The sequence below is a fragment of the Amblyraja radiata genome, chromosome 2 (genome assembly GCF_010909765.2).
Source record: "Amblyraja radiata isolate CabotCenter1 chromosome 2, sAmbRad1.1.pri, whole genome shotgun sequence".
In the NCBI taxonomy this organism is placed as follows: domain Eukaryota; kingdom Metazoa; phylum Chordata; class Chondrichthyes; order Rajiformes; family Rajidae; genus Amblyraja; species Amblyraja radiata.
Window position 1 is genome coordinate 146,849,286 of NC_045957.1, and position 26,593 is coordinate 146,875,878.

Here is a 26,593-nt window from a genome sequence, read left to right on the forward strand (position 1 = left end):
AGATTCCACAAAATGGTGAATAAGTTGATTTTAACCTCGGTTGTGGTATTGTTACCACAGCTGATCCAAGTACCTATTGAATAGGGAGGAGGAAATCATTCAGATTGCTTGTTCAAAATTATTTCTAAATGACCCATCAAAAGGTGTACCATTTAAGGGAGACTCACTGCAATGAATATTGCAATAATTTCCTGTTAATGAACAGGGTTTTGTGCAGTGAAGGAAGACAGAAAAAAAACATCTATAAATACCAAAAAAAATTATGTTGATTTCAGTGTAATGTGAGATTATAGTCCCAAAAAGTTTCATCAAATCTTCATCGTTACAGATGCTAATGGAAACAAACGGCTTATCCTTCACAATTCCAACTATGGTAGTTTCCCTTGATTTGATTTTAAATTAATTCCAAGTTTTGAATGAAAATGATTTCAAATCCCCAAGATATTTTAAAATCTTACCAAAGCAAAGTGTGCACTGGAAGAGTCGGTGTAACAATTTCTTGGCTTCTTGTTGCTGTCTTGGCAATACAACCACTTTAGCTGATGCTTCACTATTGACCTTGGTTAAATGAATTGAAAGAAATGAAAGAAATGCAACAGAAAGAACAATAGTCACCAACTTGACATTGATATCAATAAGCAAATTTTATTTTCCCTGTTAATAGAATGTCAGGGTAAAAGATCATAAAAACATAGAAAATAGGTGGCAATTCGAGCCAACGTCGCCATTTAATATGATCATGGCTGATCATCCAAAATCAGTACCCGTTCCTGCTTTTTCCCCCAATACCCCTTGATTCCGTTAGCTCTAAGAGCTATATCTAACTCTCTCTTGTGAATTGGCCTCCACTGCCTCTGTGGCAGAGCATTTCACAAATTCACAACTCTTTGGGTGAAAATATTTTTCCTCATCTCAGTCCTAAATGGCCTATCCCTTATTTATAAACTGTGGCCCCTGGTTCTGGACTTCCCCAACACCGGGAACATTTTTCCTGCATCTAGCCTGTCCAATCACTTTCTCCCCATATTCCCTGATTCCGTTAGCCCTAAGAGCTATATCTAATTCTACTAAATCATATTTACCAAGTTGCTGTGAATTATTTAATATATTAGATTGCCAACAGTCGAAACTAAATTAATTACTCAGTAAAGCACACAGAATACTTCATAAACTGACTGGTAAACAGTTTTATAATAATACCATATACAATACCTGTACAATAATGGTACTCCAAGAAAAAGATGGATTCCTTGCAGAATGTTAATACTGCATAAAAATGTCCACCATGAACAATGAAATTTAAGAATACCTGCTAAGAAATTGGGGGTAGTGACCGTAAGGGTATCACAGTCACTCATCATAAACCCAATGCAACTTCAGACGAACACAACAAAGGTTTACCTGCTGTGCCCTTCATTGGAGAGCTGTGTGCAAAGGAAATCAAGTGGCGATGGGGCAGAGATTGGGACTTGAATGGGGAATGGCAGTGAGGGTGAGAAACCAAGAGCTGGATGCCAGGGTGGAGATCAGAAAGAGAAATATGTAAACAGATCCGCAAGGTGAGAGTTCAAGGGGAAAGATGATATTTGAACATAGTTTGATAGGATGGAGGAGGTTGGTTGCGAAGGGTTCACAGAGCAAATCCAGGAATGGAGGTGTACAGTTGGCCAGGGGGTGATTGCTGATTCGGGAGTATTGTTGGTAGATTGATGGGTGGGATGTTCGGGCAAGGTTCACAAGCCTGAGAAAAGACGTCACAATGTGGGATGACAATGTGGCGTTCAATAAGTGAATTACTTTAAAAACAGCCTAAATATATCGCACAGATATAGGATTCACAGCTTGTGTCGGGTTTAGTGGTCTGTGCACACGTGCCAATGAAAATCAATGGCTTCAAAAAGGATCAGTGAGGGTTCAGCTTAGAGATGCAGTGTAGAACAAGGCCTTTCAGCCCACCGAGCCCGCGCTGATCAGCCAATCCTGCAAATGACCCGCTCTGTAGGTCCAGCTCACCTGACGGTGACTGAGGATTCGCCCGCTGTGAACAGAGCACACAACCGGTAGTCCCAATTCTTGTACTGCATCTGAGTTGCTTATCTAATATGTATCTAAGTGCTTATATATAGCGATACTTCAACTGAACTGTATACAAAAATGAATTTAATTGTACCTCAGTATATAGAGTCTTAGAATGATCCAGTGTTTAAATGGGCCCTTCGACCCAACTTGGCCACACCGCCCAACATGTCCCAGCAACACTAGTCCCACCTGCCCGCGTTTGGTCCACATCCCACCAAACCTGTCCCGTCCATGTACCTGTCTAAATGCTGGGATAGTCCCTGCCTCAGCTAACTCCTCTGGCAGCTTGTTCCATACACCCACCACCCTTTGTGTGAAAAGGTTACCCCTCAGATTCCTATTAAATCTTTTCCCCTTCACCTTAAGCCGATGTCCTCTGGTCCTCGATTCCCCTACTCTGGGCAAGAGATTCTGTGCAGCTACCTGATCTATTATTCTCATGATTTTGTCCACCTCTATAAGATCACCCTCATCCTCCTGCACCCCAAGGAATAGTCCTAGCCTACTCAACCTCTCCTTTTTGCTCAGACCCTCTAGTCCTGGCAACATAAATCTTCTCTGTACCCTTTCCAGTTTGACAACATCTTTCCTATAACATGGTGTCCAGAACGGAACACAATTATACATGACACATGAAGTACTATAATAACACTATCCTGCACACACACAAGGCACAATTCACAATTTTACCAAGCCAATTAGCCTACAGACAAAGGTGAAAGATTTTGGTTGAGCAAATATTTGGAAATTGTCTGAGTGGCAACAAATAGCCAGAGGGCACTTAATTAAAATAATTGACAAATAAACACGAGGTGCAGTGAACCCTTGATAACCTGCTACGCGATTGTTTTCGAATCCTGATGGTTCTACACCTGGGCCACTGTGCCCCCATTCCCCACGCTCCCTCTTTCCCAGTAGAGGGCCATAATTCCCATGTTCCCTTTGAAATCAGTCAGCTTCTGGATCAACATCTTTTAAAAAACTTTTAATTAAAAAGGAGTTGACTTTAGTTTAGTTTTTAGTTTAGTTTAGAGACACAGCATAGAAGTAAGCTCTTTAGCCCACCTTGTCCGCCCAAACAGTGATCCCCGCATACTAAGACTACCTTACACACACTTGGGACAATTTTACAATTTTACCAAGCCAATTAGCCTACAAACCTGTATGTCTTTGGAGTGTCGGAGGAAACCGAAGCAGTGGGAGAAAAGCCATGCAGGTCATGTGTAGAACATACAAACTCTGTACAAACAGCACCCGTAGGAAAGACATTGTTGCCATAGTGGGAGTACAGAGAAGGTTCACCAGACTGATTCCTGGGATGTCAGGACTTTCATATGAAGAACGACTGGATAGACTCGGCTTGTACTCTTAAGGGGTTGGACAGGCTAGATGCAGGAAGATTGTTCCTGATGTTGGGGAAGCCCAGAACAAGGGGTCACAGTTTAAGGATAAGGGGGAAATCTTTTAGGACCGAGATGAGAAAAACATTTTTCACACAGAGAGTGGTGAATCTCTGGAATTCTCTGCCACAGAAGGTAGTTGAGGCCAGTTCATTGGCTATATTTAAGAGGGAGTTAGATGTGGCCCTTGTGGCTAAAGGTATCAGGGGGTATGGAGAGAAGGCTGGTACGGGATACTGAATTGGATGATCAGCCATGATCATATTGAATGGCGGTGCAGGCTCGAAGGGCCGAATGGCCTACTCCTGCACCTATTTTCTATGTTTCTATGTAGTCAGGATTGACCCCGGGTCTGTGGCACTGTAATGCCCCTGTCCCACTTAGGAAACCTGAACTGAAACCTCTGGAGACTTTGCGCCCCACCCAAGGTTTCCGTGCAGTTCCCAGAGGTTGCAGCTGGTTGCCGGAGGTTGCAGGTAGTGGAAGCAGGTAGGGAGACTGACAAAAACCTCCGGGAACCGCACGGAAACCTTCGGTGGGGCGCAAAGTCTCCAAAGGTTTCCGTTCAGGTTTCCTAAGTGGGACAAGGGCATAAGATAGCAACTCTACTGCTGCGCCACCATGCTGGTCGACCAGAATCCAGTCTACCAGAAAATCTGTAAGTTCACCTGAACGATGTTCTGAATGTGTCAGATTAACAGAGTTTTATTGTAATTGGAAACATCCATTTCATTATGCATTTTAAGATCTGGGATTAAAAATATACCTTGAGCTTAAAATTAATAATTGAATAGAAGCAACCCAAATTCCACCGACCTTGGTTGTGTGGCAATTAAATTATATCAAATTATATCAATATTATATCAGAAGACAGAGGGTTTAGATGGAAGGTCAATATTCAGGATGGCGATCTGTGACCACTGGAGGTTGGTTTAGTTTTGTTTGGAGATGCAGCATGAAAACAGGCCCTTCGGCCCACTGAGTCCACACTGACCTGTGACCACTGATACTCTAGTTCTATCTGACACACTAGGGATAATTTGCTGGTCAGTAAACCTACAAACCTGTACATCTTTAGGATTTGTGAGGAAACAGGAGCACCTGGAGGACACCCACGTGGCCAGAGGGAGCACATGCTAACTCTGCACAAATAACACCCTAGATCAGGATCGAGCCCGGATCTTTGGGGCTGTGCGGCAGCAACTCTAGGGCTGTGCCACTGTGCCCCCCAAGTTCCGCAGGGATCTGTGCCAAGACTTCTGTTATGCACAAATGACTTGAATGTAAATGTAGATGGATTGGGTAGTAAGTTTGAAGATGACACCAAAATTGCTGGGATCGCTGACCATGAAGAAGGCACACAGTTCGATATAGTTGAGCTACAGAAATGGGCAGAGAAATGACAAATGGAGTTTAATCTGAGCAAGTGCGAGATGTTAAACTGCGGGAGGTCAAATGTACGGGGGAAATATACAATTAATGGCATGACCCTCCACAGCATTGATGTATAGAGAGATCTTAGGGTCCAAGCCAAACTCCCTAAAAGAAGCAACACAAGTAGATAGAGTGACAAAGAAGCAAACAGCATGATTACTTTCATAGGTCAAGGCATTGAGTTAAGATGACCTTATAGGAATTTGTCCAAACGCAGGCAGGTGGGACTAATGTAGCTGGAAATGTCCCAACACAAATGCCATCTATGCATGCTCTCCAGAAATGCTCTCTGAACCACTGAGTTACTCCAGCTCTCTGTCTTTTTCTTTTTGTAAACCAACATCTGCAGTTCTTTGGGTGTACATGAAAGGATTGGTCCTCTTAAAGGGCTTTCTCACGGTGCGACCTGACCCAAGACCTAACAAGAGTTTGACACCTGGGAACCTCCTGTGATAACAGTACGACATTCGTGGACCACCGAGGACCTCCGTGGCGCTATCGTGTAACTTTGTAAGGTCGGGAGAAAATTCAAACATTTTTGAATTTCTCCAAGAGTGACTTGAGCACTTTTTGGGGAGTGTTGCAACATTGTATGAAGCAGATGCCAGTGCGATACCCGTGCGATATCCGTAATGACTCTTGCGGGTACCGTGGGAACTCCTGCGAACGGTAAACCCGGAAGCTTGACAGAGGGGACATAAGGTGAGTAATAGGTATTAAAGGGGGCTTGGGGTGTGGAGGAAGGGAAGGGTGGGGGTGGGGGGGGGGGGGTGCTCGGGGTGATTACAATGCTCTCTGGGGTGCGGGAAGAAGGGTCTCGAAAAGCAACTCGCCGCTTTGTTCTTAAGACAAATTGCTTCGATTTGAATCTCCCCGCAGTACAAGGAAGTAGAGGCAAGGTTGCGCCGTGTGTTGGAAGGAACTGCAGATGCTGCTTTAACCCGAAGATAGACACACAAAAAACTGGAGCACTTCATCGGGTCAAGCAGCATCTCTGGAGAGAATGAATAGGTGACGTTTCGGGTTGGGAGACCCTTCTTCAGACCCGAAACTCTCGAGCCGAAACGTCACCTATTCATTCTCTCCAGAGATGCTGCTTGACCCGATGAAGTGCTCCAGTTTTTTGTGTGTCTATCTTCGGGTTTAAAGCAGCATCTGCAATTCCTTCCAACACACGGCGCAACCTTGCCTCTACTCCTTGTACTGCGGGGAGATTCAAATCGAAGCAATTTGTCTTAAGAGCAAAGCGGCGAGTTGCTTTTCGAGACCCTTCTTCCCGCACCCCAGAGAGCATTGTAATCACCCCGAGCACCCCCCCCCCCCCCCCCCACCCTTCCCTTCCTCCACACCCCAAGCCCCCTTTAATACCTATTACTCACCTTATGTCCCCTCTGTCAAGCTTCCGGGTTTACCGTTCGCAGGAGTTCCCACGGTACCCGCAAGAGTCATTACGGATATCGCACGGGTATCGCACTGGCATCTGCTTCATACAATGTTGCAACGCTCACCAAAAAGTGCTCAAGTCACTCTTGGAGAAATTCAAAAATGTTTGAATTTTCTCCCGACCTTACAAAGTTACACGATAGCGCCACGGAGGTCCTCGGTGGTCCACGAATGCCGTACTGTTATCGCAGGAGGTTCCCAGGTGTCAAACTCTTGTTAGGTCTTGGGTCAGGTCGCACCGTGAGAACGGGCCATTACATTCCGTTTGTTATGAAGACTAATTAATCATCCTGCATAGAGCCATGGAGTGATACAGTGTGGAAACAGGCCCTTTGGTTCAACTTGCCCACACCGGCCTACATGTCTCAGCTACATTAGTCCCACCTGCCTGCGTTTGGTCCATATCCCTCCAAACTTGTCCTATCCATGTATACACTATTACATACTACAAAGGAAAGCCACATTGAGGAAGTAATTTTCTTACCTTAAAAGCCTGCTCTACTTCTGGGATGTCTTTGAAGGAAATGATAACTGGAATGATATCTGAAGCACTGAACTGTGAGGCAGAAGCGGAAATGGCATTTATGTCTTTGGATGCTCCATTAGCAAGAAACACAGCTATTTTCCTCACAAGGGCACCATTACGAACTCGTTTAAAAACATTTCTGACCACGAACTGCATAATGTTGCCGATATTTCGTTTTTTGCTTGATCGTTCATGACCTAGTCCTTCTATTTGTTTCAGAAGTAACTGCTTTTTCTTAAAGTCGGAAAAGCGAATGAAAGACTTGGCTTCCTTATTGTAAGTCAGGACAGCCACGCGGGCACCTGTGGGACAGTTGTTTTCAGCGATGTCAATATCCTGCAGGAAATTAATTACAATTTTCTTCATCCTTTCAAATAGAGCAGGAGTGACATCTGCAGACGAGTCCAGAGCAAAGGCCAGCTCCGTGGGGTAGGCTGGACATGCTCCACTTCCTGCAAGTGTTAACAATCAATTAGTCCACAAGAACATCTCTTAAACAGTGGACTGAAATCAGTGATAATCAATGAAGCTTACTTACTTTTTGAACAACAAGCTGGAAGAAACAAATAATGCCAAAAATTAATAGAAAGTAGGAAGCAAAATTAAGAGACACATTATTAAACTCTAATTCACCTTCACTCATTAAATAACATGCTTGAATATTAAATCATTTTGATGGGTTTAGTGCCTTGGAATGTTCTGCTTTTACTTGTACAGAAGCAGGTAGTTATAACTGAACTTGAAAGTCACCCAAGTCTTGAGTATTTAAACATTATTCATGTTAAGATCAAACATAGAACATAGAAAAAAAAACTGTGCAAGAACAGGCCCTTTAGCCATAATGTCTGCATCGAACATGGTGCCAAGACCATACCGCGGTGCTGCTTCTTCCTGCCTACAGGCAGCAATTGAAGAGCGCACCCCCAGAGGTGAGGACAGTACAGAGCTGGTCAGGGTGGGCATCATGTACATCAGTGTACAACCAAACCTTGCCCTCAACCTGTCCTCTATATTGACTGGGCATACAGTTCATGCACTGAGTCCATCCAATCCAAGTTGTTAGCTCAGTTTTCCCAGCATAAATGCAAGGACTGTGCAGCAATGTATCTATCACAGCATCACAGCTTGGTTTGGGAATAGCTCCGTCCAAGCAATTGTAGCGAATTGTGAATCCGCAAAAGATTGTAGCGAATTGTGGATGCAGCTCAGACCGTCGCACAAACCAACCTCCATTCCGTTGACTTCATTTATGCCTCACACTGCCTCGGCAAGGCCAGCAGCATAATCAAGGACGAGTCGCACCCTGGCCACTCCCTCTTATCCCCTCTCCCATCAAGTAAAAGGATAGAAGTGTGAAAATGCACACCTCCAGATTCAGGGACAGCTTCTTCTCAGCTGTTATCAGGCAACTGAATCATCCTACCACAATCAGAGAGCAGTGCTGAACTACTGTCTACATCGTTGGTGACCCTCGGACTATTCTTGATTGGACTTTGCTGTCTTAACCTTGTACTAAATGTTATTCCCTTATCATGTATCTATACACTGTAAATGGATCGGTTGTAATCATATATTTCAGTAAAGCCTTTGACAAGGTTTCTCATGGAAGGTTGGTTAAGAAGGTTCAATGGTTGGGTATTAATGGTGGAGTAGCAAGATGGATTCAACAGTGGCTGAATGGGAGATGCCAGAGAGTAATGGTGGATGGTTGTTTGTCAGGTTGGAGGCCAGTGACTAGTGGGGTGCCACAGGGATCTGTGTTGGGTCCACTGTTGTTTGTCATGTACATCAATGATCTGGATGATGGTGTGGTAAATTGGATCAGTAAGTATGCAGATGATACTAAGATAGGTGGGGTTGTGGATAATGAAGTAGATTTTCAAAGTCTACAGAGAGATTTATGCCAGTTGGAAGAGTGGGCTGAAAGATGGCAGATGGAGTTTAATGCTGATAAGTGTGAGGTGCTACATCTTGGCAGGACAAATCAAAATAGGACGTACATGGTAAATGGTAGGGAATTGAAGAATTAGATTAGATTAGATTAGATTCCTTTATTGTCATTCAGACCTTTCGGTCTGAACGAAATTATGTTGCCTGCAGTCATACACAGAACCAATAAAAACAAAACATACAATAAACACAAATTAAACATCCACCACAGTGAGTTCACCAAGCACATCCTCACTGTGATGGAGGCAAAGTCTTAGTCTCCGTCTCTTCCCTCCTTGTTCTCCCTCTGTGCTGAGGCGATCGATCCAGGCCGGAGATGCCGCCCTCCAGTCCAGCGGACCTCCGTGCTGATGTCGCTGCCGCAGAAAGCCGGGACGCCGTCTCCGCTCCGAGACAGCCCGCCACAGCATCAGCTCCGGGCAGCCGCCCCAGCTCCAGGCCGCCGCCCCAGCTCCGGGTCCCGCAGTCTCCGCTCCGGGTCCCGCAGTCTCCGCTCCGGGCCGCTGCCCCAGCTCCGGGTCCCACAGTTGCAGCTCCGAGCTGCTGCCCCTGCTCCGGGTCCCGCAGTCTCAGTTCCGAGCCCCACTGCATCAGCTCCAGGCCACCGCCGAAAGCCAGAACGCCGCACCAGCAAGTCGGGCCACCGCTGCCTCAGCCCCGAAGACGGCCAGCCTCTCGTTGGTGAGTCCTGGCTGGCTCTGCCTCCGGATCCTCGGGGTCAGTCGCAGGCTGGAGGCCGCCAGCTCCGCCATTAGGCCTCAGCGCAGACGGAGGCAGAGAAGGGGATACGACACGAAAAAGTCGCATTCCCCCGAAGGAAGAGACAGAGAACATGTTTCACCCCCTCTAACATAACCCAACAAACTAAAACTTAACCAAAACAAGACAAAAAAAAACAACAGAAAAAAGTAAAGACAGACGGGCTGCAGGCGAGCCGCAGCTGTTAACAGCGCCACCACTTCCGGATGAGAATGATGAGAATGCAGGTAAACAGAGGGATCTGGGAATAACTGTGCACAGTTCCCTGAAAGTGGAATCTCATGTAGATAGGGTGGTAAAGAAAGCTTTTGGTGTGCTGGCCTTTATAAATCAGAGCATTGAGTATAGAAGCTGGGATGTAATGTTAAAATTGTACAAGGCATTGGTGAGGCCAATTCTGGAGTATGGTGTACAATTCTGGTCGCCTAATTATAGGAAGGATGTCCACAAAACAAAATAGAGAGAGTACAGAGGAGATTTACTAGAATGTTGCCTGGGTTTCAGCAACTAAGTTACAGAGAAAGGTTGAACAAGTTAGGGTTTTATTCTTTGGAGCGCAGAAGGTTAAGGGGGGACTTGATAGAGGTCTTTAAAATGATGAGAGGGATAGACAGAGTTGACGTGGATAAGCTTTTCCCACTGAGAGTAGGGAAGATTCAAACAAGGGGACATGGCTTGAGAATTAAGGGACTGAAGTTTAGGGGTAACATGAGGGGGAACTTCTTTACTCAGAGAGTGGTGGCTGTGTGGAATGAGCTTCCAGTTAAGGTGGTGGAGGCAGGTTCGTTTTTATCATTTAAAAATAAATTTGATAGTTATATGGACGGGAAAGGAATGGAGGGTTATGGTCTGAGCGCAGGTATATGGGACTAGGGGAGAATACGTGTTTGGCACGGACTAGAAGGGTCGAGATGGCCTGTTTCCGTGCTGTAATTGTTATATGGTTATATGGTTATATTGTATTTCTGCCGACTGGATAGCACGCAACAACAGCTTTTCACTGTACCTCGGTACACGTGACAATAAACTAAACTGTAACTGAAATTGTCCCAACTTCAGAACCAAGGGCTTCGTACCTTTCAGAGCACAAGACTCCTGATTTTGAACTTTCTGCAGAGGATTTTAGATAGGCACACAGATATGCAGAGAACTGAGCGGTATGGATTATTTGCAGATAGATTAGATTAATTTATGTTGGCGTCATGTTCAGCACAGACATTGTGGGCGAAGGGACTGTTCCTGTGCTATACTGCTCTACGTTCTGTGATCCTGAGCAGCAGGGGCATTTATTCCTATGTGCAGGTTTACACCAAATAGAGACACGAAATGCTGGAGTAACTCAACGTGTCAGGCAGCACCTCTGGAAAAAAGGAATGGGTGAAGTTTTGTGCCGTGACCCTTCTTCAGACTGAAGGATCTCTTCAGACAGAAGGGACTCTTCAGAAGAAGGGTCTTGACCCAAAACGTCACCTATTCATTTTTCTCCAGAGATGCTGTCTGACCCGCTGAGTTACTCCAGCATTTTGTGCCTATATTCCGCATTTATTCCTATCCCGGACCCACCATGGTTACATTCTTATAGAAACTTACAAAATTCTTAAGGGGTTGGACAGGCTAGATGCAGGAAGATTGCTCCCGATGTTGGGGAAGTCCAGGACAAGGGGTCACAGCTTAAGGATAAGGGGGAAATCCTTTAAAACCGAGATGAGAAGAACTTTTTTCACACAGAGAGTGGTGAATCTCTGGAACTCCCTGCCACAGAGGGTAGTCGAGGCCAGTTCATTGGCTATATTTAAGAGGGAGTTAGATGTGGCCCTTGTGGCTAAGGGGATCAGATGGTATGGAGAGAAGGCAGGTACGGGATACTGAGTTGGATGATCAGCCATGATCATATTGAATGGCGGTGCAGGCTCGAAGGCCGAATGGCCTACTCCTGCACCTAATTTCTATGTTTCTATGTTTCTATTGGGTACTCCATAATCACTGCGACAATGGTTAAAAACAGGGATCACCTCCTCTTTGGAAGTGCAGGCTTGACTTCAACCAGCAGTCATTTTCAACTGGAACATGGAGCTCCTTAATTCTCTCCCTGTGACTGTATGTCACTGTGAAAATCAGCCTGATTGGCACGATGTGAATGTCCACATCATTGTCTAGTTGTGAACGCCATACCTGGTTGCATGACAGATTCTGGGGTAAACTGACAGAGGTCCTTCAGGTGTGAATTTCTACCTCATTTCTTCACAAATTTGTTCGTTGGGTAGCCAAAAGCATTCAAGAGCAAACAAAAATAAATCTATGTACAGCTTTGGAGGTTAATTGGCTTGGTAAATGAAAAATTGTCCAATAGTGTGTTGTAGGATAGCGTTAATGTGTGGGGATCGCTGGTCTGCACGGACCCGGTGGGCCAAAGAGCCTGTTTCCACGCTGTATCTCTAAACTAAAAAATAAAAGATACTTACGGCAGCTTTCTCGCACAGCCGATATGAGATCACATGGCTGGAAAAGAAATAGTTAAATTTAAGATACTATAAAAGTATTAAACAAAATACTCAAACAGTGGCGGCGCCTAACGACAGCGGCTCGACTACAGTCGTCTGTCTTTTTTTATTTTTGTCTTGTTAAATGTATGTCTTGAGTTAGTTTTTATTATTTTTTTTAGCTGTGTATATGTGGGGGGTGGTGGGGGGGGCTGTGGGGGAAACCGTTTTAAATCTCTTCCCTGTGCGGAGACCCGACTATTCCCTGTCGGGTCTCGGATGTCGTTGGGCCTAACATCGTGGAGCCGGCGGCAACCTCCGGCCGGGACTAACCTGAGGGCTCCAGTTGCAGAGTCTGCGGAACAGACATCGCGGAGCTGGCCAACTTCGGAGCGGGAAGAGCTGTGGTGGCGTGCGGCTGCGACCCGACTTTTGGAGTTCGGAGGCACCGGCCACAGACCCGGTGGACGGGAACATCGGGAGCTCGCAGGTCCCTGGTGGGAGACCGCTTTTCCGAGCTCCGCAACGGCGACTTCTCCCACTGGAATCGCGGGTTTAAGGACATGGAGCCGGGGCCTAACATCACCCGGCGTGGCTTAAACGGCCTCAGGACTTACCATCGCCCACCGGGGCTTTAACATCGGAGCCTCAGTTCACCTCGACACTGCAGTTGGACTGCTGGACCACGGGAGAAGGAACAAAGGGAAGAGATAAAGACTTTGCCTTCCATCACAGTGAGGAGATGTTGGAGACTCACTGTGATGGATGTTTATGTAAACTGTGTTAAGTGTGAGTCTTGGATTATTTTGTAATGTAAAAAACTGTAGAAATAATATTTCGTTCAAACCTAGGTTTGAATGACAATAAATTGCATTCTATTCTATTCTATTCTATTCTATTCTATTCTATCTATTCTATATCAATTAAGTCAGCATGGCTAACCTATTACACACATGGTTTACGTACCCTGATCGCTACGCCTGGTGGTCCTTTGGGGCCCTAGAATGAATAAAAGAGACACTTTCAGTGTAACAGCAGACAATTCACTGGCAATTTAACAGAATGACAAGGTGGAGATCTAACCAGTCATCTGTGAAAAGAACTTCCTAACAACAAATGCAAAATTATTGGCATTTCCGTGGTTTTATTAGGAACATATCCCAGGTTTCTCTATGGCCGATCATTTTTTATATTACTATAAAAGAATTACCATAAGTAGAGATACAGCGTGGAAACAGGCCCTTTGGCCAACCGAGTCTGTGCCAACCAGTGCTCCCCGCACATTAACACTACCCTACACACACTAGGGACAATTTACACAAATACATTTGCTAATTAACCTACAAACCTGTACATCTTTGGAATGTGGGAGGAAATCGAAGATCTCGAAGACAACCCACGTGGTTATGGGGAGAACTCCATTCAGACAGCATCCGTAGTCGGGATCGAAACCGGATCTCGGGCGCTGCAAGCGATGTGAGGCAGCAACTCTACCGCTGCACCAGCACCACCGTTCCGCATTAACCTGCCGCTTTGTACCAACTGATTGCATAACTTACCATGCGTGAAACTTTGGAGTAATTGTCCAAGGCAAACTTTTATATTGAAAATGTAAAATCAAACTATCAACTGTCCCATCGTCCTACCTTTCGCCCAGTAATTCCAATCTGTCCCGATTCACCGACATCACCAGGATCACCAGCATGGCCCTAAAAGGTGCAAGCACATGACATTATTCTGGAGGAGATCTTATAAATGGATGATTACCTGTACGTTCATACTTCGTATCTGAATAAGTATTCACAAAGAAAGTACATCCAGTTTCTCAAAGCCCATGTCAGGGTTTGTGAGCTTGAGCTGGGGCTGGATTCATTGAGGAGCTTGAGGGTTTAAGTCTAAGTCTAAGTCTAAATCTAAGTTCATTGAGGAGCTTGAGGATTTCATGACGTTCATTTTTCAGGAGATGACTGCATTACAAGGATCAGAGGAATGATGAGCAGGCACCCACCCATAATGGAAGAAGCAGGCAAATGCAGGCATCCTCTGGGCTGACAGCACACTCAAACAAGCTCAGTTTGCTAAATACGGTGTGTGTGTGTGTGTGATTGGTATTTGCAACAAAAGTGAGAAGCATCAGCTGATATGAGTCTTGCATCTTTAATCTTCTCTCAGGTCTGACGATCTTATGGGGATTTCTGATTAAAGGAATAAACTGACTCGCAGCCCTTAACGGACCCTATCAGCAAGTCTACACGACCAGCAAGAACTGCTGTCCTCTAGTCTTCCGAAGCTTCCAGGCAATGGGACAGTCCACCTGAAACTGTGGCGTGGTGCAGTTGCTTATTTCCAGAGTGAAAAGTGTTTGCAACCATTCCAGAAGATAGACCAGGGTCTTCAGTTGTTCATACCCCTTGTGCATCTAGTGATATTTCTTCTGGAGAGCTACTCGGGTAATTACGTCGAATTGCTGTGAAGCATGCCTTTTGTTGGGCACTCCCAGGACATTGATGTTTCCCTGAAGTCTGAAGTCTGAAAAAGGTCACTCTGCCCGAAACGTTGCCTACTTCCTTCGCTCCATAGATGCTGCTGCACCTGCTGAGTTTCTCCAGCATGTTTGTGTATCTATTGATGTTTCATAGAGCTGCTGAAACCTGACCAGGGTTCCTCTTTGACTCTTTTATATTTGCTATTTTTTCTCGGACCTTACCGTCTATTTCTCCTCCCCATCGTGAATGAATCCATTGCCTACCTCTGTCAACCTCACCATACACCTTACTTCCCCTTTGGCAATCTGTGTTGCATTTCCAAACAGTGCTGGTGTTCCAGGCCACCACACAAAGTCCACGCAACAAGCTCAGAAACATCATATTGCATTACGGTCTCCAGTAGCTATTCTACTTTAAATAAGGAATTCCTCGCCACATTTAGTAGGTGATTAGTGGGTGATGTGAAATGTTAGCACTGAATAAGGCTGGAAAGATTATGTGGATGTTGCCAGGACTCAGGGGCCTGAGCTATAAGAAAAAATTGAACAGGCTAAAATGTTATTCCTTGGAATGTAGATAATATAATAACATTTATTAATATTATACCAGACAGGTATAATTTCACAAGTTCTAAGGGCAGAATTAGGCCATTCAACCCATCAAGACTACTCTGCCATGACCTATCTTTCCTTCTCAACCCTATTCTCCTGCCTTTGTCCCATAAACCCCCGACACATGTGTTAATAAAGAATCAGTCAATTTCTGCCTTAAAAATACCCATTGACTTGGTCTCAACAGACATCTGTGGCAATGAATTCCACAGGTTCACCACCTGCTGACTAAAGAAATTCCTCCTCATCTCCTTACCAAAGCTACATGGTACATGGACAGGAAAAGTTTAGACTGGCAAAGATAGTTTAGATAGACTGGCAAATGATTCTTAAAGGGTTGACGGTGGATATGCAATGGAAGGCATTTAAAAACTGCATGGATGAACTACAACAATTGTTCATCCCAGTTTGGCAAAATAATAAATCAGGGAAGGTAGTGCATCCGTGGATAACAAGGGAAATCAGGGATAGTATCAAAACAAAAGATGAAGCGTACAAATTAGCCAGAAAAAGCAGCCTACCAGAGGACTGGAGAAATGCAGCTGAGGAGGACAAAAGGCTTAATTAGGAAAGGGAAAATAGATTATGAAAGAAAACTGGCAGGGAACATAAAAACTGACTGCAAATTTTTTTATAGATATGTGAAGAGGAAAAGATTAGTTACAACAAATGTAGGTCCCTTGCAGTCAGAAACAGGCGAATTGATCATGGGGAAAAGGACATGGCAGACCAATTGAATAACTACTTTGGTTCTGTCTTCACTAAGGAAGACATCAATAATCTGCCGGAAATAGCAAGGGACCGGGGGTTAAATGAGATGGAGGAACTGAGTGAAATCCAGGTTAGCCGGGAAGTGGTGTTAGGTAAATTGAATGGATTAAAGGCTGATAAATCCCCAGGGCCAGATAGGTTGCATCCCAGAGTACTTAAGGAAGTAGCCGCAGAAATAGTGGATGCATTAGTGATAATTTTTCAATCCTCTTTAGATTCTGGAGTAGTTCCTGAGGACTGGAGGGTAGCTAATGTAACCCCACTTATTAAATAGGGAGGGAGAGAGAAAACGTGGAATTACAGACCAGTTAGTCTAACATCAGTGGTGGGGAAAATTTTGGAGTCAGTTATTAAAGATGGGATGGCAGCACATTTGGAAAGTGGTGAATTCATTGGAAAAAGTCAGCATGGATTTATGAAAGGTAAATCATGTCTGTCGAATCTTATAGAATTTTTCGAGGATGGAACTAGTAGAGTGGATAAGGGAGATAAGTGGATGTGTTATATTGGACTTTCAGAAGGCTTTCGACAAGGTCCCACATAAGAGATTAGTATACAAACTTAAAGCACACGGTATTGGGGGTTCAGTATTGATGTGGATAGAGAACTGGCTGGCAGACAGGATGCAAAGAGTAGGAGTAGGGTCCTTTTCAGAATGGCAGGCAGTGACTAGTGGGGTACCGCAAGTCTCAGTGCTGGGACCCCAGCTATTTACAATATATATTAATGATCTGGATGAGGGAATTGAATGCAACATCTCCAAGTTTGCGGATGACACGAAGCTGGGGGGCAGTGTTAGCTGTGAGGAGGATGCTAGGAGGCTGCAAGGTGACTTGGATAGGTTGGGTGAGTGGGCAAATGCATGGCAGATGCAGTATAATGTGGATAAATGTGAGGTTATCCACTTTGGTGGCAAAAACAGGAAAGTAGACTATTATCTGAATGGTGGTCGATTAGGAAAAGGGGAGATGCAACGAGACCTGGGTGTCATGGTACACCAGTCATTAAAAGTAGGAATGCAGGTGCAGCAGGCAGTGAAGAAAGCAAATGGTATGTTAGCATTCATAGCAAAAGGATTTGAGTATAAGAGCAGGGTGGTTCTACTGCAGTTGTACAGGGTCTTGGTGAGACCTCACCTGGAGTGTTGCATACAGTTTTGGTCTCCTAATCTGAGGAAAGACATTCTTGCCATAGAGGGAGTACAGGGAAGGTTCACCAGACTGATTCCTGGGATAGCAGGACTTTCATATGAAGAAAGACTGGATAGACTCGGCTTGTACTCGCTAGAATTTATAAGATTGAGGGGGGATCTTATAGAGACTTACAAAGTTCTTAAGGGGTTGGACAGGCTAGATGCAGGAAGATTATTCCCGATGTTGGGGAAGTCCAGAACTAGGGGTCACAGTTTAAGGATAAGAGGGAAGTCTTTTAGGACCGAAATGAGAAAATCATTTTTTACACAGAGAGTGGTGAATCTGTGGAATTCTCTGCCACAGAAGGTAGTTGAGGCCAGTTCATTGGCTATATTTAAGAGGGAGTTAGATGCGGCGCTTGTGGCTAAAGGGATCAGGGGGTATGGAGAGAAGGCAGGGATGGAATATTGAGTTGGATGATCAGCCATGATCATATCGAATGGCGGTGCAGGCTCGAAGGGCTGAATGGCCTATTCCTGCACCTATTTTCTGTTTCTATGTTTCTATGTTTAAGGGATAGGTGCCAAACATAGGCAAATGGGTTAGCTTGGGGCATCTAGGTTAGCATGGATGAGTTGGGCTGAAGGGTCTGTTTCCATGCTATATGGTATTATAATTATTCACTAATTTACATTCAGTTCTGTATCTCAGGAAATGCTTGATAAAATATATTTCACAACTGTATTATCATGAGATAGCACTAGATGGCACACATCTCGTATATTATGCTATAATCTGTGTAGAATGAAATCAGTTCAGAAGTGTTTAATAAAATCCTTCCTGCCTGACTTGGACAATAGAACATAGGCAATAGATGCAGCAGCAGAACACACATCTCTCTGCCCAGAGATGATGTGGCGATCATCATGCTCACTAAGCAATGTTAATGAGTTGGAAAGGACTATACTTAGATGAACTTAGAGGATGAACTTAGAGGATGAACTGAGAGTACTAACAGGTGGTGGATGCAAAGTGTGGCTCATAAATATATTTCATTTTTTATGCGGCAAAGATGAGGGGGAACATTTTTTACAGAGTGCCAATTGTGTACAACAGTGTTGCAGCTCTGCGCTGGAAAGTGCCGCATCTAGAACCTGGGTTCAGCCTTGTCGATGTGTAATGTACCAGTTCTCTCTATGGCAACATGGATATCCTCTGGATATTCTAGTTTCCTCACATGTCCCGTAGATGTGAAGGTTGTTAGGTTAATTGACCACTGTATGTGCCTGTGGGTGAATGGAAGAATCTGGGATGAGATGATGGGAATGAGGGGAAAATAAAAATGGAATTGGCATAGGAATAGTGCCAATTAATACTTGATGGTTAGAGCAGACTCAGTGGACCAAAGAGTCAGTTTCCATAATTCATGCCTTTATGGTATGGAACAGAGCACAAAGTGTACAATACAAGGCTCATCAAAACATGAAGTTGGTTGCACACAAAAGAACACAACGTTCTAGAGGAACTCAGCAGGCCAGACATCATCCCTGAAGAACATGGATAGATGACGTTTCAAGTCACAGAAACCAAGAAACATAGAAAATAGGTGCAGGAGTAGGCCATTCGGCCCCTCGAGCCTGCACCGCCATTCAATATGATCATGGCTGATCATCCAACTCAGTATCCTGTACCTGCCTTCTCTCCATACCCCCTGATACCTTTCGCCACAAGGGCCACATTTAACTCCCTCTTAAATATAGCCAATGAACTGGCCTCAACTACCTTCTGTGGCAGAAAATTCCAGAGATTTACCACTCTCTGTGTGAAAAATGTTTTCCTCAACTCGGTCCTGAAAGATTTCCCCCTTATCCTTAAAGAGTGACCCTTTGTTCTGGACTTCCCCAACATCAGGAACAATCTTCCTGCATCTAGCCTGTCCAACCCCTTAAGAATTTTGTAAGTTTCTATAAGATCCCCCCTCAATCTTCTAAATTCTAGCGAGTACAAGCCGAGTCTATCCAGTCTTTCTTCATATGAAAGTCCTGACATCCCAGGAATCAGTCTGGTGAACCTTCAGTCAGGATCCTTCTTCAGATGCCAGTTTACTGCACCATTAAAACATCCATTAAGTGAATTCTATGCATGGAAAATTAAATGCAAGATTATAATTCATGTGATAGGAGCAGGAGTAGGCCATCGGCCCCTCTAGTCCACTCCATCATTCAATCATGGCTGATCTATCTCTCCCTCTCAACCCCATTCTCCTGCCTTCTCCCCATAACCCCTGACACCTGTACTAATCAAGAATCTACCTATCTCTGCCTTAAACATGTCCACTGACTTGGCCTCCACAGCCGTCTGTGGAAATGAATTAAACATATTCACCACCCCTGGCATAAGAAATTCCTACCCTTCTCCTTCCTAAAGGAACGTCCTTTAATTCTCAGTCTATTATCCTTTCCCAAGCTGGACCTCCTGAATGCATGAGCCATGGAGATATGTAGAAGAAAACGGCAGGTGCTGGTTTAAATCAAAGGTAGACACAAAATGCTGGAGCAACTGGCTATGCAAGTGACTTGGTAAGGAAGCAGCAAACAAGATGATCTTGCACTCAATTCAAAAGGAAGAGAAGCAAAAAAAACAGAGAGTGGCTTGGTAAGAAAACTGTTCTCTTTTTCCTTGTTTTAACACAGGTTTCTGTTGATTACGTTATAATCTAAAATAGTAAGATTAAACGAGAATTTACCAGTTTGAAGTTTGATCTGTATTTTATGAGGAGTTACGATGAGGGATTACGTGAAGAGCCCGCTCGGCACGCATGCGCGGCATACTTCAAAACAGCGGTGTGGAATCACAGATAGACACAGTTATTGAAATAAACATAGTAAAGAAAAGGAGACATCAATTATCAGTTTGACCCATATTATTGAGGGTGGGAGCGGAGGGCACGTAATCCCTCATCGTAACTCCTCATAAAATACAGACCAAACTTCAAACTGGTAAGTTCTCGTTTAATCTTACTATTTTACTTCGGAGTCACGTGAGTGACTACGTAAAGATTTTAAAGCTCTGTGATTTCAAACCGTGTAACAGTTATTACTTCACTCACTGCCGAAGTTCTTGGGGGAGGAAGTGTGTTATCGTAATCAACCAATGAATCTGTTTGTAGAAAAACACAACGGTATTTTTTAACAATAACAACAAAGAAATTAAATTACTCCCCTGGGCTTAAATTAAATATTTGCAGTCTGTAAAAAAAATTCTGCAAATAAAGCAGGTTTTGCCAACGGCTTATTATAAGAAGTTCTGAACGTTCTTTCCCCCGACCATCCTGCTGTAGCCAGGATGTGGTCTATAGGCACGTCCATTCTTTTGGCCGTCGACATGGATGCTGCCCTGGTAGAGTGAGATTTGTACATGTTAGTGTTTTCCCAGCAGCTTTTAGCACCTGCTTGAGCCATCTTGAAATGGTTTGGCTCGTCACCCGACCAAAAGGTTTTTTATGACTGACCCATAAGGCTTTTTCACTCTCTCGAATATTTTTGATTGTGTCTATGTAGGACAGTAGGTGGGTCATGGCACATAACCGTGGTTCTGGCGGGTAAGCCCGGAATTCCACGACTGGATTAGGTGTTCCTGGTCTGCTCTGTTTGATCAGTCCCTGGATAATGAAAGAGATCTGGTCTGGAGCTGTGATCATGTTGTCCAGTCGCAATAGGTGTAGTGACTGGACCCTCTGTGCAGATACAAGTGCCATCAACATGAGTGTTTTGAGCGTAGATTGTTCCAGGTTGAGAGATCTGGCTGGTGGCCATCCCCTGAGGTATGTCAGGACCACACTGACATCCCATATATGGGTGTACCTTGGTCTAGGGGGGTTAGAGTTGTAAATACCCTTCATTAGTTTGACCATCAGCGGGTGGGACCCCATGGCCTGTTGTCCTGGAGCTTGTTTTAAATAGACAGACAGGGCACTTCTAGCTGTGTTGATGGCACTGTAGCTGAGTCCTTCATCGTGGTGAAGGTTCGCCAGGAATTCCAGTACGTTGGTAACTGTAGCGGTTGAGTAGGTGGTCCCTGTATCCAAGCAGTACTTCTCCCACTTTTTGATGCTGGACAAGTACTGTTTTTTGTGGATGTTCGGAGGGATGTCGCGGAGTAATGGGAACCATGGCTGTGTAGGCCAGTCGGGTACTATCAAAATACCTGAAGCAGAGTCCATTTGTATTTTGCGTAGTACACGGCTGATGAGGCAGAAGGGAGGAAATGCATAGAAGAAGAAATTTCCCCAATCCAACGCGAACGCAACTACCGCTGCTACCTCAGGGTCTGGTTCCCAAGCGACATACATAGGTACCTGGTGATTAAGCCTTGATGCAAATAAGTCGATATCTGGCATGCCATATTGCTTAATAATCTTTGCAAACACTTTGGGGTTTAACATCCATTCGGTGTTGTCATTAAATTTGCGTGACCTGGTGTCTGCCACTGTATTTAGCTTACCTGGCAGGTAAGTTGCTGATAGCCAAATATGTCTTTCGACACACCATTGCCAAATTGTGTTGACCAATTTGTTGCATGATATCAATTTTATGCCGCCCATATGGTTAATGTAGGCCACCACCGTAGTATTGTCTGTTTGTAACCGTACATGCAAGTGATGCATGTTGGATGCATATGCTTTGAAACCATAAAAGGCACCCAACATCTCTAGATAGTTAATGCCCAGTGTAAGTAGTAATGATGACTCTATGTTAGTCCATCTACCACCTGTGCTGGATATGGAGTTAGTTGCTCCCCAACCTTGAGCACTGGCATCTGTTTGAATAACTAAAGTGGGGTTAGTGATAATGATAGGGCTGAAACTATGCCAAACATTTTCTGCCCACCACTGTATCTCTGATATTGCTGCAGTGGGTAATTTCATGACATGATCATAGTGACCTTTATGTCGTTTTAGTGCCTGTACCTTTGCTCTTTGTAAATTTTGATAGTGCAAAGGTCCGAATTGTGTAGCCGGAAATGCTGCTACCATTTTCCCAATTACTCTTGCTACTTGTCGAATAGTTGGTTGCTCGTTGACCATTAGATTGTTGCATGATTGTGCTAATTCAACCATTTTTGCCTTTGGCAAGGTAACAGTCATATGGACTGAGTTAATTGTGAAGCCCAGGTAGTCCATGATAGTGGATGGCTTCAACTTAGATTTATCTGGATGTAGGACAAACCCCAGAGTTTCGAGGAGCTGTTTTGTAGCTGATACTGCTGCCACAGCCAATTCCATCGTTTTTCCTACTATCAGAATATCATCCAGATATGCCATGACAATATGTTTTTGTTTTCTTAGTATTGCCATGGCTGGTTTCAATATTTTGGTAAATAATCTTGGGGCTGAAGTTAGGTCATTGGGCAATGCTTTGTACTGCCATTGCTGCCCCATCCAGATAAATTTTAGGTATCTGCGATGATCCTTGTGTATGGGTACTAGATAGTAAGCATCTTTAAGATCAATGCTTGCCATGAAGTATCCTTTGTAAATCAGTTGTTTGGCAGTAACAAACGTTTCCATTTTGAAATGTACATACTTAACAAACATATTTAGTGAAGTTAAGTCAATGATGATGCGACACCCACCATCTTTTTTAGTTTTAGTGAATATATTTGACACAAATTCCAAGGGTTCATGTTTGTTTTTTTCCCATGATACCCTTAGTGATTAGTCTCAGCAGTTCAGCTTGTCCCTCTCGTTTCTCTTTAACTACGAGGGAAAAGACCCTCTGGGGTGAATGTTGAACTGGTGGCAATTTTTCTAGTATAAATTGTATTTTGTATCCACTAATGCTATTGAGTATATACTTGTCACTCGTGATAGACTCCCATGCTTCCTTAAACAGGTGTAATCTCCCCCCTGTTAGTATTTCGCCCCTACTTTCTATATGCTGGTAGGAACCAGACCCACCTACCCCCATGGTTATGGGTGTTTCTTCTGTTTCTTCCCAGGCCAGCGAGTCTTGTGCGTTGTCTGACGTGGCGGTGATGTTTGGGGGTGGCGCATTTTCCATGGGGCTTGGTCTCTGGGCTAGCTAACTAAAAAAGACTTCCGGTGGTGATATGCAGACCCCGAGCTTTCACCAGTCCCATAGGGTAGACGTCGACGGGTGGACGCGATGGGGTGCTGCCGCTTGGGTATTGTTGTTTTGGGTTTGCTCGTCCCGGGGCCTGCCCTCATGAGACCGAAAGTTTTTTAGAGGCCTCTTCCATATCCTTTACTTTTTTCGTAAGGTCTTTGCCAAAGAGCAGTGTGTCTGGTTCAGTGGCTGGGGTTTTGCACAACCCCGCGAATTTTGGATTTAGGGCAGGTCTTATAATTTCTTTACGAAGGTTATTTATCTCGAACTGCGTGTTGCACAACAGGGCGAGAGTTGGTTTGTGGTCATCTCCGTATTGTCCACAGAACGAGCAAATGATGTGATGGCTGACGTCAGGAGCCTGAGGATCCGCTGCAGTTTCAGCTCCTGGTTCCGAATATTTGTCCCGACGTACCCCCAGATTTGACTGTTGATAGCCGGCACTTTGAGAGACTCACAATTTTCTGGAGCTGTGTTCTAAGGCCTCATTAACCACCTGCTCCTGTAGGGGCCTGTTGGAGAAGTGGTTAATGCTGGCCGCTAGTTTAGGCTCTAATGGCCTTCCTGCACGTGGGGCTGCCACGTAGCTGTCCACCACACCCAGCAGCTCTTCCTGGTCCTGCACCCCTTGCATACTCCCGACTTCTTCAGCCAGCATCCCCTCTTCCTGACCAGCCCAGTCCTGGTCGCCAAAGCTGCCCTCGGGTGAGGAGGAAGCGATGGCCAGTGCACAAGGCACTGTGGAGGGAGTGCCTGAACTCCCCCTGCGAGACTGCCCCTCACGCAGCAAGTCTCGCTGGAGCACCTGCTCCAGGAGCCGCTCCACGTGGCTCAGGCGGCTGTCTCTCCCCCGAACGGGTGATGAGACGTCCCCGTCCGACGAATCGGAAACCACCGGCCGGATGCTCTTCCTGGTGGCTACACAACCAGTGCGCTGCTCAGGCGCTAGTGGGACTGGGCTCGGCCCGGTGTCGGGGATGGCGGAGCGCCGGGTAAGCGGTCCTACCGCCTGCTGCCCCCCACAGATGGAACGCTCCTCCGTCGGAGTCGAGCGGGGGACAGATTTCTTCGAGAGCCTTTTCTTCATGTCTGAAAAACAAATCAGAAGGCTCTCCTTGCAAAAGAAAAGCCGACCTCAGAGTACTTACCTGACGGTCCGTCTTTTAAACTGCAGCGGGAGCTGCGGCCGCTGTTGCACTGCTGAACGCAATGCCGTGCATGCGTGCTGAGCGGGCTCTTCACGTAGTCACTCACGTGACTCCAAAGTAAAATCAGGGTGATTGCAAGTTAACTGGGCAGGTTTAGAATCTGAGAGGGTGATCATTTGGGCCGATAAATAGTTAGCATTCATTCTTGACATAACAGGGTAATTGTTGTGTGTGACTCAAGGCATCATTGCTGCCATTACCCTATATGTCAGTCCCACCTCTCCAGCACGTGTGGGACCAACATCCAACTAAATAGTCATGTGTTCATTTGCCAAAAGCAAAATTATCATTATAAATATTGTCATGAACTGCTCACAGCCAGGTCATTAGTGCAGATTGTAAAGCAGATCCTGACTGGTGCGGGATGCATTTGGTCGATGCTTCCAAGAGGTGGTTAGTTTAGCCAGGTGACCATTAATGCTGCAACTGAGTAGCAATAGTTCAAAACAAATGTGGACCTGCCGGCAGAGATTCTGACGTTTTCCACCAGAAAACGCGAATACCAGATAATATTACATGCTGTTCAATAAATGAAGGCAACTTTGGTCTTCAGAAGTAAATGACAAACTACTGCGAGAGGCAGATTAGCTGGTGAGTCAGTTGCCATTGACTTCTTTCTGGGTGAGATAATTTCCCCAATTTTTTTCTCATATGTTGGGAGTAGAATTCATAAAGCCTCACGTCTTGCTTTAATATTTCTCTGAGTATTGAGAGTTGCATTTACACAGCTGATCGTAAAGCCTCAGACCAATTTCGTCATTGGAGTGAACATTCGCCGGGCATGCTGAGCATGTGGCCCTGTCACAGAGAGGTGCATGACTAAGGTAAGAAAAATATACCACTAGTACTGTGTTGCCAAAATTCAAAATCTGGCTGAAGGAAATGGTGGTCTACATGTGGTTGATTGTGGGTTCAAGATTTTTCAAAATCTGGAATGCACTGCAGGTTGCGGTGGTGGAGGCAGATACGATTGTGACATTGAAGAGACGTTTGGATAGGCAAGTGGATATTCAGGGAATAGACCGATATTGATTTTGTGCAGGCAGGTAAGAATTGCTTTTGGCATAATGTTCAGCACAGGCATTGTAGGCTACAGGGACTGTTCTTGTGCTGTACCTTTCTATGTTCTATGTTACCACAGAGAGTCTGGAAATTGTTCATGCATTAAATTAGCAAGCATGGCGATGTCTCCAGTACTTGATGCAGGTGATCTCAGATAGACACCTGTGCGACACCATGGTACCTTGTGCAGACTATCACAAGGTAGTGTCAAAGTGGTCCATCATTGCTCCACTTATGACCCCTTTATTTCCAGAGGCAGTATTATGGAATCCTCAAATTAATCTGCTTTGAGACACATTTTGGCTGCACATACTGAGGGGGTGTAAGGATGTAGAAACATAGAAACATAGAACCATAGAAACATTTAAATAGGTGCAGGAGGAGGCCATTCGGCCCTTTGAGCCAGCACCGCCATTTATTGTGATCATGGCTGATCGTCCCCTATCAATAACCCGTGCCTGCCTTCTACCCATATCACTTGATTCCACTAGCCCCTAGAGCTCTTTCTAACTCTCTCTTAAATCCATCCAGTGGTTTGGCCTCCACAGCCCTCTGTGGCAGGAAATTCCACAAATTCACAACTCTCTGGGTGTAAACGTTTTTTCTCACCTCAGTCTTAAATGGCCTCCCCTTTATTCTAAGACTGTGGCCTGTGTCTCTTTAATCCAGCCTTGCTCCTCCTTTGCTCTCTCCTCTTGTTTCTGCCCTTTGAGGACTTCAGGTAGAGCTATCGGGAGCATGAAGCAAAGTTCTGACTGAACCGTCCTGGCACTAAAATCACCTCCACAAACCCATGGCTCAGGCACAATCTCATCCATGCAACACCACCAGGAGCACAGTGGAACAAAGAAACATACAAACATAGAAAATAGATGCACGAGTAGAACATTCAGCGCTTCGAGCCTGCACCGCCATTTAATATGATCATGGTTGATCATCCAACTCAGTATCCTGTAGCTGCCTTCTCTCCATACCCCCTGATACCTTTAGCCACAAGGGCCACATCTAACTCCCTCTTAAATATAGCAAATTAACTGGCCTCAACTACCTTCTGTGGCAGAGAATTCCAGAGATTCACCACTCTCTGTGTGAAATATGTTTTTCTCATCTCGGTCCTAAAAGA

The 26,593-nt window shown here is 44.9% G+C and overlaps 1 protein-coding gene across 4 annotated transcripts in view; it reads right to left on the reverse strand.

Annotated features, from left to right (window-relative positions):
* The window catches only part of LOC116970261 (collagen alpha-6(VI) chain-like), a 324,046-nt gene that overhangs the window by 15,684 nt on the left and 281,769 nt on the right, over positions 1-26,593 (reverse strand). For all 4 annotated transcript variants that reach the window (XM_033016947.1, XM_033016955.1, XM_033016943.1 and 1 more), the window contains exons 33-34: positions 6,841-7,334; positions 459-558 (exon numbers count right to left, since the gene is read on the reverse strand). In XM_033016947.1, the coding sequence (XP_032872838.1) occupies positions 459-558; positions 6,841-7,334 (594 nt within the window). The remainder of the gene's footprint in view (positions 1-458; positions 559-6,840; positions 7,335-26,593) is intronic.